This window comes from Hipposideros armiger, unplaced genomic scaffold (assembly GCF_001890085.2).
Source record: "Hipposideros armiger isolate ML-2016 unplaced genomic scaffold, ASM189008v1 scaffold_26, whole genome shotgun sequence".
In the NCBI taxonomy this organism is placed as follows: domain Eukaryota; kingdom Metazoa; phylum Chordata; class Mammalia; order Chiroptera; family Hipposideridae; genus Hipposideros; species Hipposideros armiger.
This window is the reverse complement of record NW_017731376.1, coordinates 2,310,246-2,322,901: the sequence shown is the minus strand read 5'-3', so window position 1 is coordinate 2,322,901 and position 12,656 is coordinate 2,310,246. Positions and strand designations below refer to the sequence as shown.

At 35.8% G+C, this 12,656-nt stretch overlaps 1 protein-coding gene across 21 annotated transcripts in view; it reads left to right on the top strand.

The window, feature by feature from the left end:
* The window catches only part of COL25A1 (collagen type XXV alpha 1 chain), a 469,048-nt gene that overhangs the window by 283,470 nt on the left and 172,922 nt on the right, over positions 1 to 12,656 (top strand). For 20 of the 21 annotated variants that reach the window (XR_002123213.1, XR_002123212.1, XM_019636067.1 and 17 more), the window contains exon 5: positions 6,050 to 6,067. The exons of the other annotated variant lie outside the window; for it this stretch is intronic. Coding sequence is in view for 18 of the 20 variants with exons in the window: in XM_019636067.1 (XP_019491612.1) it covers positions 6,050 to 6,067 (18 nt within the window). In the remaining 2 variants the exon portion in view is untranslated. The remainder of the gene's footprint in view (positions 1 to 6,049; positions 6,068 to 12,656) is intronic. 21 annotated transcript variants of the gene reach the window in all.

Sequence of the window (12,656 nt, the reverse complement as noted above, 5' to 3'; positions counted from 1 at the left end):
GGAAAAAAATTTAACAACCTTATTAAGATTCTGTTTAAAAGTTTTCTGCAGTGAATTAGGTATCATGTGATAAATATTTTTATATCAAGACATGGGACTAGTAAAATTTTGAGAAGTATAGAAAACTCTAAATATAGAAATAATTACCTATAATTTTAACACCCAGAGATAACTATGATTTTCGCGTACTTTGCCTCCTTCCTCCTTTCCCTCCCTTTCTCCCTCACTGTCTCCTTTCTCTCCCACCCTCTCTTCTTTCTTCTTTTCACATTGGTAGATTTACAAATCTGTGTCAGAACAAATATATATATGTAAAATTATATCCTAGAAAATGTATAATTTGTATTTGTATACTTGTAATGTAAAGAAATAAAATATATGTTTCATAATTGGAATAACACTGCATTTTCAGTGTTGTATCATAAGGACATAATCAGGGATATAGTCAAATATTTATAAAGAAAGATGTAAACATCATTTATAATAGCAACAATTGAAATTGACCTCAGTGGAACATTAGGTAGCCAATAAATTTTAATGTTGTCAATTAATGCATAAATAACAGTCTTTTTCTTATGTTCTGTATGAGCAATTTTTAATGACAAAAAATATATAAAATTCTTTTCTTGTTTTCATTATGAACATTTAATTACAAGGAAGAAAAATATGGTATTTTGTTAGAAAATATAATAATGTTTTTTAATTATTGTGGGAAGAACTTGTTAACCTGTTTAAATATAAACCTGAATCTTTAAATAGTTATTCATTTATGAAAGGCAAACATGGAAGAAATCTTCCAAGTTTTAAATCAATTTTTATTTTCTTTATGTGAACCCAACAAAACCATTTCCATGTTTGTTCTTGCTCTTTCTTTGTCTCTCAAATTTTAAAACTGAAATATCCTCCAGGCTTGAGACTATAGATATTTTATTTTCCTCTAGTGTAGAATATGGCTCCTTATTCTACAGAATTAAAACCAGTGAGGCTTAAGTATTTTTCAAAAAAATTCTTAAATTGAAATACTCTTATCTAAGTAATACTATGTGACTGTGGCTAAGGTAAAAATTACTAATATCTATCCCGTAGGGTAACACATTAAGCGATATAAATTATGAATAATGTTTACTTCAGTGAAGCATGTGGGAGTCCTTGGAAGCATGAACAGCTTATACATTGCGAGATTATGCAGTCTTTGCAAAGCCATTTTTAAATTAATACACATAATCCTTAATGCTTGACTTCAATTGCCCTTCTCCATAGTATACTATTTGCATATTAATTTGTTTTTAAGATTTATAGACTTTTTTATCTAAATTTGAATTAGTTGAATAAATTGTTGATATTGGATATATAGATGACTTTAAATTGCCATGCTAAATTTTATAGCATTTTATAATTATCAGAGTAATTTGATGTAATAGCCTCACATTAATTGGATGTGGAAGCTTAATCAAACTGGGAAGTGATTTTTCTTCAGGATAGACTTCTCATGCTTTTTGTTGTGTGCCATGTGTTAAGAACCAAAATCCTCCTGTGATGCCTCTGCAGTCTTCGATTCCATCTTTATTACCTGAATACGATTCCACTGAATGGGGAGACTTCCTCTTTGGCATGATTGTGTTTATTGTTGCAATGACCAGAAGCCTAGAGTCCCGATCCTGGATTATTGGATTGAGAAACCACATTTTGAAAATATAACCCTATAATGTAAGAATAGTGAACTTTCTAATGGTTCTATAAAAATCTTGCAAACCGTCTTTGGACCATTCAAAATATTCTCACCTTTCAGCAAATGTTTCTGAATCACCTTACCACTTGGGTGCTGGGATATTAGGCATTACATGTGAACAAATTCACAGTGCAGGGAGAATAGGCAAGATCCCTGCTTCCTGGGGCTGCAAGTGTAGAGTGCATCTGTTCCACTTACTGAAACAGACTCAAAGTCAAACTGTGACTCTTGAGAGGTTAAGGATCCCAATGAGATGATTTCATGATGGGATTCCTGTTGCTCCTCAAACCTCCTGCCACCAGGACCATCCTGTTGCCAGAGTTCCTTTGATGTTCTAAAGCTTTACCTGGATGCCTACTTCAGGTGCTATTTTCATCTAAGAGAAAAATACACTTGACATCCAAATGTGTGGATTTGAGATATTTCAAGAGATAATGAAACGAATCACCTTCAGATGATCTTTTTAGGCAGTAAGGGTTCCAAAATGCAAAGCAGAAATTATTGTTTGAAGTATTTTCTTTCAATTCAAGAGACTGAAATAAATCTAAATTGAGGGTACTAAAAGTGGTTGCCAAGCTTGAGTTACTTAATGAAGAGTTTTTAAGTTACTGAAGTAATTTCTTTTAAATTACCTTGGATCAGAGGTAGCACCTATGAAACATGCGTGACCAACACTAATATTCCCTCCAGTTTTTATTAATGAAAGTTTGTTTATTTCAAATTTATCATAGTAATGATGTATGTGGGTCTGTTATCCTAATCAATATTTCAAAGTAAGATTGTACTTTATAAGTACCAATTTTGTCTGCCTATCTGTACATGTGTTAATGAAAAAACAGCCCTTGTCCCATCTGGAAAGGAATGTCATGATGTTATCACACATAAAAAAGTGTCATGTAGTGAAACTAATTGCCTCAGTCAGAAATCTAAATGCCTTTGTCACTTTAGAGAAGAGTGTTAGCAGGTTCTGGCAATCATAATTGTGATAACAGCCTCACACAGAATGGTTAATATTGCTCTTTAATTGCCTAATGTAACAATCCACACTCCAGTGATAGGTCCTCTCATTTTTCATGTTCCATTGTGGTTTACTTGCCTCACAAAACTTTCAACCTGCTTTGAACACTTTTCTGTCAGGCATCAGCTACTGGCTAATTGCTTCCCACCATGCTGTTCTGATTACCACTTTTGAAAGTCGGCTCCTCCTGCTGTTTCTTTTTCTTCACGCTGGTGGTGCCTTAGCTGCCTGGAGGGCATTGCATTGAGCTGTTGACTCGGAGCACTCAGCATTCTCCATCTTTACATGTGTATGATTTCCAAACTTCACTATTTCTGTGATTTAACTATTTCCCTTGGCATGATTCTTGATTATACTAGGTTCGGGTTTTTATTTATAGAAACAGTTTGGTGATTTGCTTGGGGAAAAGGTCCTTTTTGGGACTACCATTTTTAAAAACTCAAGTTGTAATTTGTGAGCCTTAGTCATAATGTATAAGAAATGAACTTTCACAGTTGACTATGAGTAATATTCACTACCTATAAATTAGAATAGACTAGAAAAATATCCACTAATGAAGGAAAATACTTGTAGTTCTCAACGAACAACTCAGAAGCAACTTGAAGTAATTCTGAGATATTTCTTTTGGCAATTTTTCTGTGAAGAAGGCTTTATCACCCAGTGCCCTGAGTCACAGTGAGTTTCTGAGATGGACTTCACTCTTGAGCTCGTAGAGTCTGTTCTCCATGCTCTGCACTCCTGAGGGGTGGAAGGCACTGCCCTACCCACTGACTCTCCTCTGATCACTTCCCTCACTTGGTCAGATGGCTCTGTTACCATGACTACAAGACTAGCTGCTAGACTGATTTCTTGCAGGTACTTTAGGTATCTGCTGGTGAGTAGTTTGTTACATCATATTGAGTATACGCAGCCCTAGAATCTTGGGTATGATTTATAAGCTTGCATTGTGTAATCCATATTTTAGGGAGTATTACTAAATGTGTTGTGTGTATTGTCTTTCTGAAAATCCTCCCTCCCAACCTACTTGCATTCCTCTTTTTCATATTCCCTACCCTACACACACACACACACACACACACACACACACACACACACACACACACACCCCATATGCACCTTAAATTCATATTGCATGTTAAGGTAATCTGAGTTTCCTGATGTTATATACTTTCCAATGTTCATGTGAAAATCAACTTTTTCGTTTTACCATCCTGTACTAATTGTTCTGTCACTAACATAAAATCCATAACACAATCTATATATTTGTATATAATAACATATAAACGTATGCACGCATGCTAAAATTATTTCTTTAGTGTAATGGCAGAAATGCCACATTTGAATGATAGACAGGAAAAGTGTCATTTGTAGAACAACCATAGGAATCAAAGAATCTCAGCAACAATGCTAAAATATATTTTGAAGAAATCTTTCTGATTTTAGAGAATCCCACATTTTAGTTTTCACAAAAAACATATAAGAAGTGAAATGTATAGAAGACTCATGTTCACATTTCTAAATTTGCAGCAGTTTTAAACTTCAGAAAGATCAGAAGCTTAGAGCATCCAGAGAGAGCGCATCCAGAGAGAGATTTTAGAGCGTTCAGAGAGAGAGCTAGAGTGCAGGAGAGAGTGAGCACATGTTTTAATTTTATCCATTACGTGGCTCTGGGGAGATCCATATTTCCATGTAGGTGGAGAGCCCTGCCTTTGTAGGTTCTCCATGTTTAGAGCTAATATCAGGGCTGTCTGTCGCCCTCAAGAACCTTTGCTGACCTGGTTTCTGTACCAGTATCAGGTATTAGGCTGTTGCCTGCTGGTCCGAGGTCTGCATCTGGAAGCAGATTCACTCTGTGGCAGCCGGGGAGTGACTGGGAAGTTTAGAGCATCCACTCGCTTGAAGAGTGCTCTGGGATCACTGTTGATCTGAGCAAGTCTGAATACAGCTGTGAGTTTAAACTTCCAGAGTGAAAGGCAGAATGAACTGATGGAAAATGCGTGTATTTTGGAATCAGATTGGGGTTTAAATTCTGGCTTTTTCACCGGTAGACTGTATGATTATTAGCTTCTTTCTGTGAGCCTCCGTTTCTTCATTTGTAAAATGCAGGGCTGTTATAAGTAATAAATGGAATAATATATCCCAAAGTGCCTGGTACTCGGTAAGGAATTAATGTTATTCGCTTTCTACCCTCCCCAACACTGAAGAGCACAGGAGCGGAGTGAGTAACCTCCACAGCAGCTTGGTTTGATGATATAAAACCACATTTTCGGACAAAGATTTTGAAAATCATTTGTTCCATCACCAGTCAGTTAGAGAACATGTACCTGAAGAAATTCCAAGCTTGGAGAGGGGCTAAAAGAGAGACATCCTCTCAGGGAGTTGTGTTAGCTCCATGCTTTCCTGTATAATACCATTGGCATAAAGCTGACGCAATGAAATTATACATTATTAATTTATTTTTAAAGATTCCCTAACTCAGTGTGAACTTTTTCTTTCATCTCATCTGACAGTAAACCCAACTGGAGATTTTAAGGTGATAGGTAATCAATACTTTTATTCACAGGTGATTTTTCTCTTAGTGAGAAGCAGTTGCAAATTCTGCTACTTTGAGATTTTTACCAGCTTAAACAACAAGAAAGTGACATTCAAAATGAATTAGATTGGCCAGAGGTTACATAATGTATTAACTGTGCGAGGAGTTATGATGCACGTTAATTGAGCCAAAGACCTCTCATATTTTAAAAAAATACCCTTTGGTTGGGTTATGCAGAGTAAGAGGTAGATGTTTATTTTTTAAAAATCAACTAAGTATTATTGAAACAATGAGAAATTCAAAGACTCAGTGAGTTCTAAAACTACAGTATCTGCCTCTTTTTTTCTTAACTCTGTGCTGTCTTTGAATTTGTAGCTCATAGAAATGGTCTGTGCTAGCAGACCTGCCCTTTCACTAACCCATTCATTATGATCATGTGAGGTATACTTGACCTTTTGCCTTCTCTTTCTCCAATTTAATTCTAGAGCATACTAAAACCCTTGAGTCATTTGGGAGCTATATGTAACAGACCATAACATTAAGATTTGACATAAATACCATAGAGTAAAAATATTAAGATGCTAAGATATAATAGGATTTTTTCTAAACCACAAAGTGAAATTTGTCAGTGGTTAGGTAATTGTTACCTTCGGAAATTTTTTGAAAGGATTTTCAGAACTATTGTAGTTTAAGTTTTAGTAGCGAAAATGTTTACTTAGGAAAACAATTTTGTAACTGTTTCCCTTTTTTTCTTTTCTTTCAATTTCAGGGTCAGACTGGTCCTCAGGTAAGTGAACTCTTTTCTAACAAATGAATTCCAATTTAGGGTTTTCCCAGTGTGCAGGTTTCACTGTAACTCTTTTCAAATGATATTTTAAAAAAGCTATGCATCAGTAATCATGCCACCACACAGTAGACCAAATATTTCCCAGGAGTAAAAGCCTTGGGGCCTCTTCAGGGTTGGATGAGCCACGTCAGCTGTTGGACCAGATGGCAAGTTTAACAATGTACTATCATATAAAGCAAAACTCTTAACTCATATGAAACAGAGCCATGGGACTTTAATGTTAAGACAAAATGACTTAGTAGATGTCGGGTATGAACTGGTTCACATTAGATACTGATTAATCATGTACTAATAATGTCATTGGAAATCCACACAGACTCTTGATTGTGTAGACTGTGATCCTACCAGGTACTCTTGATTCATTATAGATAGATATTGAATTCGTTCTCCGTTTTTAATATAAACCAACTGCTGAAGACATGATTTATAATTAAATGTGAATACAGTCAACAAAAAAATCTTTCGAAGCTTAAATCATATTGAAGAAAAAAGGGAAATTTTAGGAAGGGGAGGAATGTGTATAAAGATGAAAGTAAAAATGAAGGGAGTTGTCAGAAATGAAGAGTCAGTAAAGAAACAACAAATTAAGTATTAACACTTATTGTAATCCATAGAAAGCTATAGAGATGGAAATGCCATTATTAATGTTTTACCTTTAATGCCATAATACCTGTAAATAATGTAATTATTTCTTGAGTTCCCCTTATGTCTCTTTTCCCTTGATATACTGAACACTATTTCTGTCCTAGATTGTTTCATAAATAATTTTTCATGACGTTTTTGTTCGTCAATATCATAAATTGTGTGTTATTTTAATTATCATACTAGATCATGAGAATATTATTTATAGTTTTTATGAGCTCTGTATATTAAGGATGTCTAACAAAACAAACAAAAAACTCCATGTGCTTCAGTAGAGGAGTCTTTTCCATACTATACTCATAAGAAAAAGGTTGACATGTAATTAATTTATATTCATATCAGAGAATACTCTCATTATTTGTGATTTTCTTATATTCTTGGCTCAAGGCAGTTATTTGAAAGAAAATGCCTACAGGAGAAAGTTGTAGCTTATTCACTAAATTTGAAACTGCCACATTATAATGGGATGAAGACAAAGTAAAAGGTGCTTTGCGTGCTTTTTTAAATTTTATATTACAATAGCCCTGCAAAGTATATATATAGTCAGAACAGATAAATAACTCACCTGGGGTGACACCATAAAACTGGGAGCAGAAGTCGTTTGTCTCTAAAACCCTCATACCCCTGTAGCTCTCAAGAGAAGAGAAGAGAAGGTGAGATAACAGATGATAAAAGCCATTGGAGTGTTGGTTTTGAGAGAAGATGATAATCTTCAACATATTTTAAGTTTTAATAGGACCTCTGTCTTAGCCTGCGTCACCTCCCCCTACCCCAAAGCAGTTCTTAAGATAAGGATTTGGGCATAAGTAGTTTATTTGGGAGACGATCCCAGGAAGCACTGTGAGGGAATAGGAAAATGACACAGGATGGGCAAGAAAACCAAAAAATGGATGTATTAATGAACAGGGTACTGCTGTGGATAACTGGGGGTCCATCCTGCCGAAGAACCTGTAAGAGAGTGTGTAGAGCTTGCCTCAGAATCGTCCCACTGAGGGGCAGGGAAATTGTTGTATTTATCCACTAATTTCCCATCCTTCATTGTTGAGAGTCGTGCCTGGGTGTTAACTCGCTGGCACTTCTGATTTGTACCCAGAAAGTCTAGCTCGCTGCAGCTGCTAGAGGAATGCAGGAAGCTGCAGGGACATATGGGGCCTGTATTCTAACACTATCTTGGAAGGAGGCGGTAGTGTGTGTTGACACCTACATCTGCTACAACATCCAAAGGCAAATGTCCTACAGACAAAACAGAGTGGAACATTAAGATATGGATAGAAAGATTTGGAAATTGGACAAAAAGACAGCATTAAAAGCATAGTAGTTAATGAGATGTTATAGAGAATAACTGTAAAAAGAAGAACATGGTCATAATAAATCTTGAGTGTACAGCCACAGTCAATGAGTAGAAGAAAAGTGATAAACCAGGACAGGAAGCCAAGAATGGACAGAACAAGGAACATTCTGGATCATTCTAGCCAAGATTTGAAAGTATATCATGACGCTTCAGAATACCTTCATATCACGTCTTGTATTTACTATAGCTCTTCAGAAAAATAAAGTCTATCTAACTGCCTATACTTAAATTTTTTGGAAACTTTCAAGGAGGATAGGAGTGGCATTTTCAAATCGTGACCAAGTCTGGTTTTCCTTCATTTTGGCTACCAGTTTGACTTTGATGGACACTCTAATCACATGATCATTTCATTCAAAATGTCTTCCTCACATCACAGCCCAAGGAAAGCATTGGATTCAGGAAGGATAAAGATAAGGGGAAATGCAAAGCCATGAAATACCCTTACATTGTCTTTCCAAGGCAAGAAAAATAGGCAGTTTTGTTGCTATGTCCCCAAGAAAAAGTCTGTCCTACCTCTTATGTCTGTATCATTATAATATTTTTTAGAAAAAGCTTTCATTTTTAGATTGTAAATGAAATAATTGTTAATGTTCTTCATTTAGTACTTGATTAATAACTTTGCTCTGAGATTTTTATAAATCGCACATGAATTTTTGTATATAGACTTCTTTTCATCTATAATTTTAATTTTCTTTGTTCCTATTGTAATGCATTACTTTCCCAGCTCCTAATCTGCTCTTGAAATTTTTTACAATGAAAAGTGGGCTTTAAATAGGCTTTTAACTCGAAGAACAAATTTTATCTATCTAAAAATATGAACACTTAGAAATGAACTATGTAGTAGATGTGATTATCAATAGGTGCAGCAGTTATAGTATTTTATACAATTATATTTTACATTAACACCTTACCATGAATCCACTTTGTCCTTGAGTAAATTTACATAAGCTATCCATTAAATACATACATAAAGACCCATAAGGTACATACAGAGAAAAAGCAAACAATGTACATTTAAAACCTAAATTAGGAAATTATAATACCTTCTTAAATGATTGAAAGCTTTCTTTTATTTGATCAAATTTCTCCTAAAATATCCATAATTTATTTGGGTCACTAAAATTGATTTCATTCACATACAATGTATATAATAACAAGAACTTATAATTTGAGGTATGCCTTCCTTGTTTTGTTTTTTCTTTATCTTTTTGGTGACTTATTATCCACATTTTTCTTAAAATGTCCACTTTTTCCGTTTCCCTGACTTTATAAGATTTCGGAGTTAAAACTCTTGAGAACTTATTTTTTGTTATTTATCTATATATATAAGATTCAACATAATGACTTTATCTACATCCCTTTCCTCCTGATCCTGCTCCTCCTGTGTCCCTGCGTCTGTCTTTTTAGCATATATTGTTAACTGTGGGGAAAGCAAAGGGCACAGAAACTGCAAAACTTTCTCTTTACCTTCTCTCCCCACCCACTTTTGCAACTAGTTAAGGGAGGAAAAGGAAGTAGTCAGTTTGCCACCTAAACAAGCTTTCTCCAAACAAGATAGATACCTTAGTCCTCAAACCCAAGTTTTCCACCCCTCCCCTGAGTCATAACCATGTCACCCAGGGACAACCCTTAGCTAGACTACTTACTCTGTTGAAAATCCACACTCCCTGTGACTGGGTAATGTTGTGAGTGAGAGATACATTTCTAAAATTCCAATGCCAACTTTCAATGGATTTTCCATTGACAGAGTATTATCAATACTGTTTGTGTCGTACAATAAGAATTTTTTTTAGGTACGTTAGGAATAGGCTTATGTGGATTGGGCTGGGAAAATAAACTGTATTTATATTATGATTTCTGTGGGAACATACAATCGGATTTCCAGACAACTAACTTCTAAAAAAAGTTGTAAATGTTTGCGTTGGGAGGCTGCACATCCTTTCAAGTTTATTAAAAGATTTGGACAGAATTATAATTAGCAACTCATTATTCACGTGCACATGTTTATGTCAGCGAGAGTTTTCTTGCATAGCGTGAACATCCCCGCATCATCTTATTCACAGTATTATTTATTATACAGTACAAACTCTTCCTTAGAGGGGAAAACGCAATTTTGCTTCTTCTCTATCACACTCCTTGAGTAAGGACTTCCAGAATAATAAGGTTTTGTTTTACAGATCAATGATAAAAAGGGAAAGTGTGTATTATTCAGGGAGTTCTACTGATCATCTTCCTAAAGTTAAAGACGGCTTAGATGGGTTTAGCTTAGACTTTTAAACAATTGCGAAGACTGGAAAGCTAAATGACAGTGAACCCTGTGACAGTGATCGTGTGAAACTGAATACGAAAATAGGCCTCAAGGAAGAGAGATGAGTCCTTGCATTTACTTAAATGGGTGAGAAAATGGTTCTTGACAAGGGAAATGAGATGGTGAAAGGGTATTAGAAAGAAAAAAAAGGCAAATGGAGCAGCTGTGGTTAAGATGGGGAAAGAGGCAGGGAAATGAATGGAGAGGATGTAGCTATGAATCTGCTGAAACAAAGGAAATCAAATTCTTAGAGAGGAAAGGGAAGGGAGAGAGTAAATAGTGTTACAGAGACTTGAAAAAATGGTTGAGTGAAAAGAAAAAATAATAAGTGATAGCAGAGAGTAAGTAAGGGAAGAAAGAAGGAAAGAAAAATAGAAAAAGGACAGATGAGCATTTGTATTTCAAACTAGAGGTAATAAGAATCTTTTGGGGGAGGGGCAAACATCTATCGAAATAAAAGTCACCCTGGTATTTGTTCATTAATTCATGTTAATATAATTCAATTTAATGACTCCAGTATTTAGCCCCTACTACACATGGCACAATGATGAGGCTGTGAAATTGTGGTGAACAAGACAGACTCAACCTCTGTTCTTTTGATAGTTCTTTTAGTATTAATAGTCAAGTAGAGTGTGGAAGTCCTGTCAATCCTCAGTCCCAACCATCTGAGAGTGACTCACTGCGCCTGCTAGCTGTACCCTATATTTGGGCAATCCCCAAGGGCAGTGGGGACCTTAAACATGAGGCATTTAAGGAGGACTTTTCCCAGCATGCAGGTGCCCCAGTATCAATGCCATTGCTCTAAGTGTGGTCCTGGGCCCCTGCCTTAGCTCTAATAACTGGGTTACTGCCCAGATCCAGGCACTGTTATTCTCGTAACTGAGGCCTTTCCTGAATCCCCACTCCTGCCTTCCCTTGCTGTGTTACTCTCTTCCTCCCAGATCTTCCTTTTCCTTCCCTCTCTCAGGTCTTAGAGTCATGGTTCTCGTGCTCTGCATGACCTTGCTAATGGCTGCCAGAACAATTAAATCCCTGGGCTCACTGCCCACCTGATAGGATTTTACATTGTTTTGTTTTTTGTTGTTTTTTTTACTCTGACTTCCCCATTGCCATTCTGCACACTGTGATGACATACTTGCTGTCTGCTCAGTCATTGCTACAAGGGAGGTGAGTCAGGAAAGAGCATTTCACTTTTTCCTGTCTCTATGGTGAAGACATTGAATGGTTGGGATTGACTGTAACATCAACTGATATCATCCTATATGTGTCTACCAGATAAAGGTTTTCTGTCATGGTTCTGATTATGTCATTCTTCTGACCCCAAAGCTTTGAGTCTCAATGTGATTACCATTTAGAGTGGAATAAAATCTAGTTCCTTGCCTGAGATTCAAATCCTTTGATTTGGCCTGTTTTTCTGGCCCAAATCACCTGCTAATTTTTCATTAATGCTCTTTCTGGACACTAAGCTTCTTTCAAACCAAATCAAACCATTTCCTTTTATTCTTCAAATCTGTTTTTCTTCATTTGCCTTTTCTTCTAATAGTCTTTTCTCTAGAACTACTTTCCTCCCAATCCCTAGATACTCTCAGTTTCCACACATCCAAATATAATCACCTTTCAAACTTACATGCCACTTCTTCCATCGAGATATATTTACTCTTCCTTAGATGAATGTAATTTCTCTCTTTTGTTGAACCCCACAGCACTTTATCTGTACAGCTTTTTATATTACTTTAAACTTAGAATAGAAGAGCAGAGACAGCAAAGACAGACAGATCATAATTGAAATCCTAGCTCTTCCACTAATAAGCTTTGTGATCTTGGGCAACTTACTCAATTACTCTGAGTCTCATTTTCCTCTCTGTAAAGCAGAGATAATGATGTCTTATCTCAACAGATGGTGTGAAGATTAAAATAATGTATATACATAACTTCTAACTTGGTATCTAGTACATAGCATGCACTCAGTCTATAATAATTCCCTCCTTTCCCTTTTCCTCTGCCTATTATAGTTATTGATAAATGTCTTTTCTCCCCTTATTACTACTAGCTTTTATGATCTTTAAGAATGGGATCTATGTCTTCTTTCATCTTTAATATCGTTTACAACACTTCACTTAGTTCCTTGTACATAGTAAACAAATGTTACTGAATTGTGAGTGGTATATACAAGAGCTTAAGGAAAAGGAAGCTGAAGAAGAGAGAAAACTCTCAGCTTCTCTTAATTC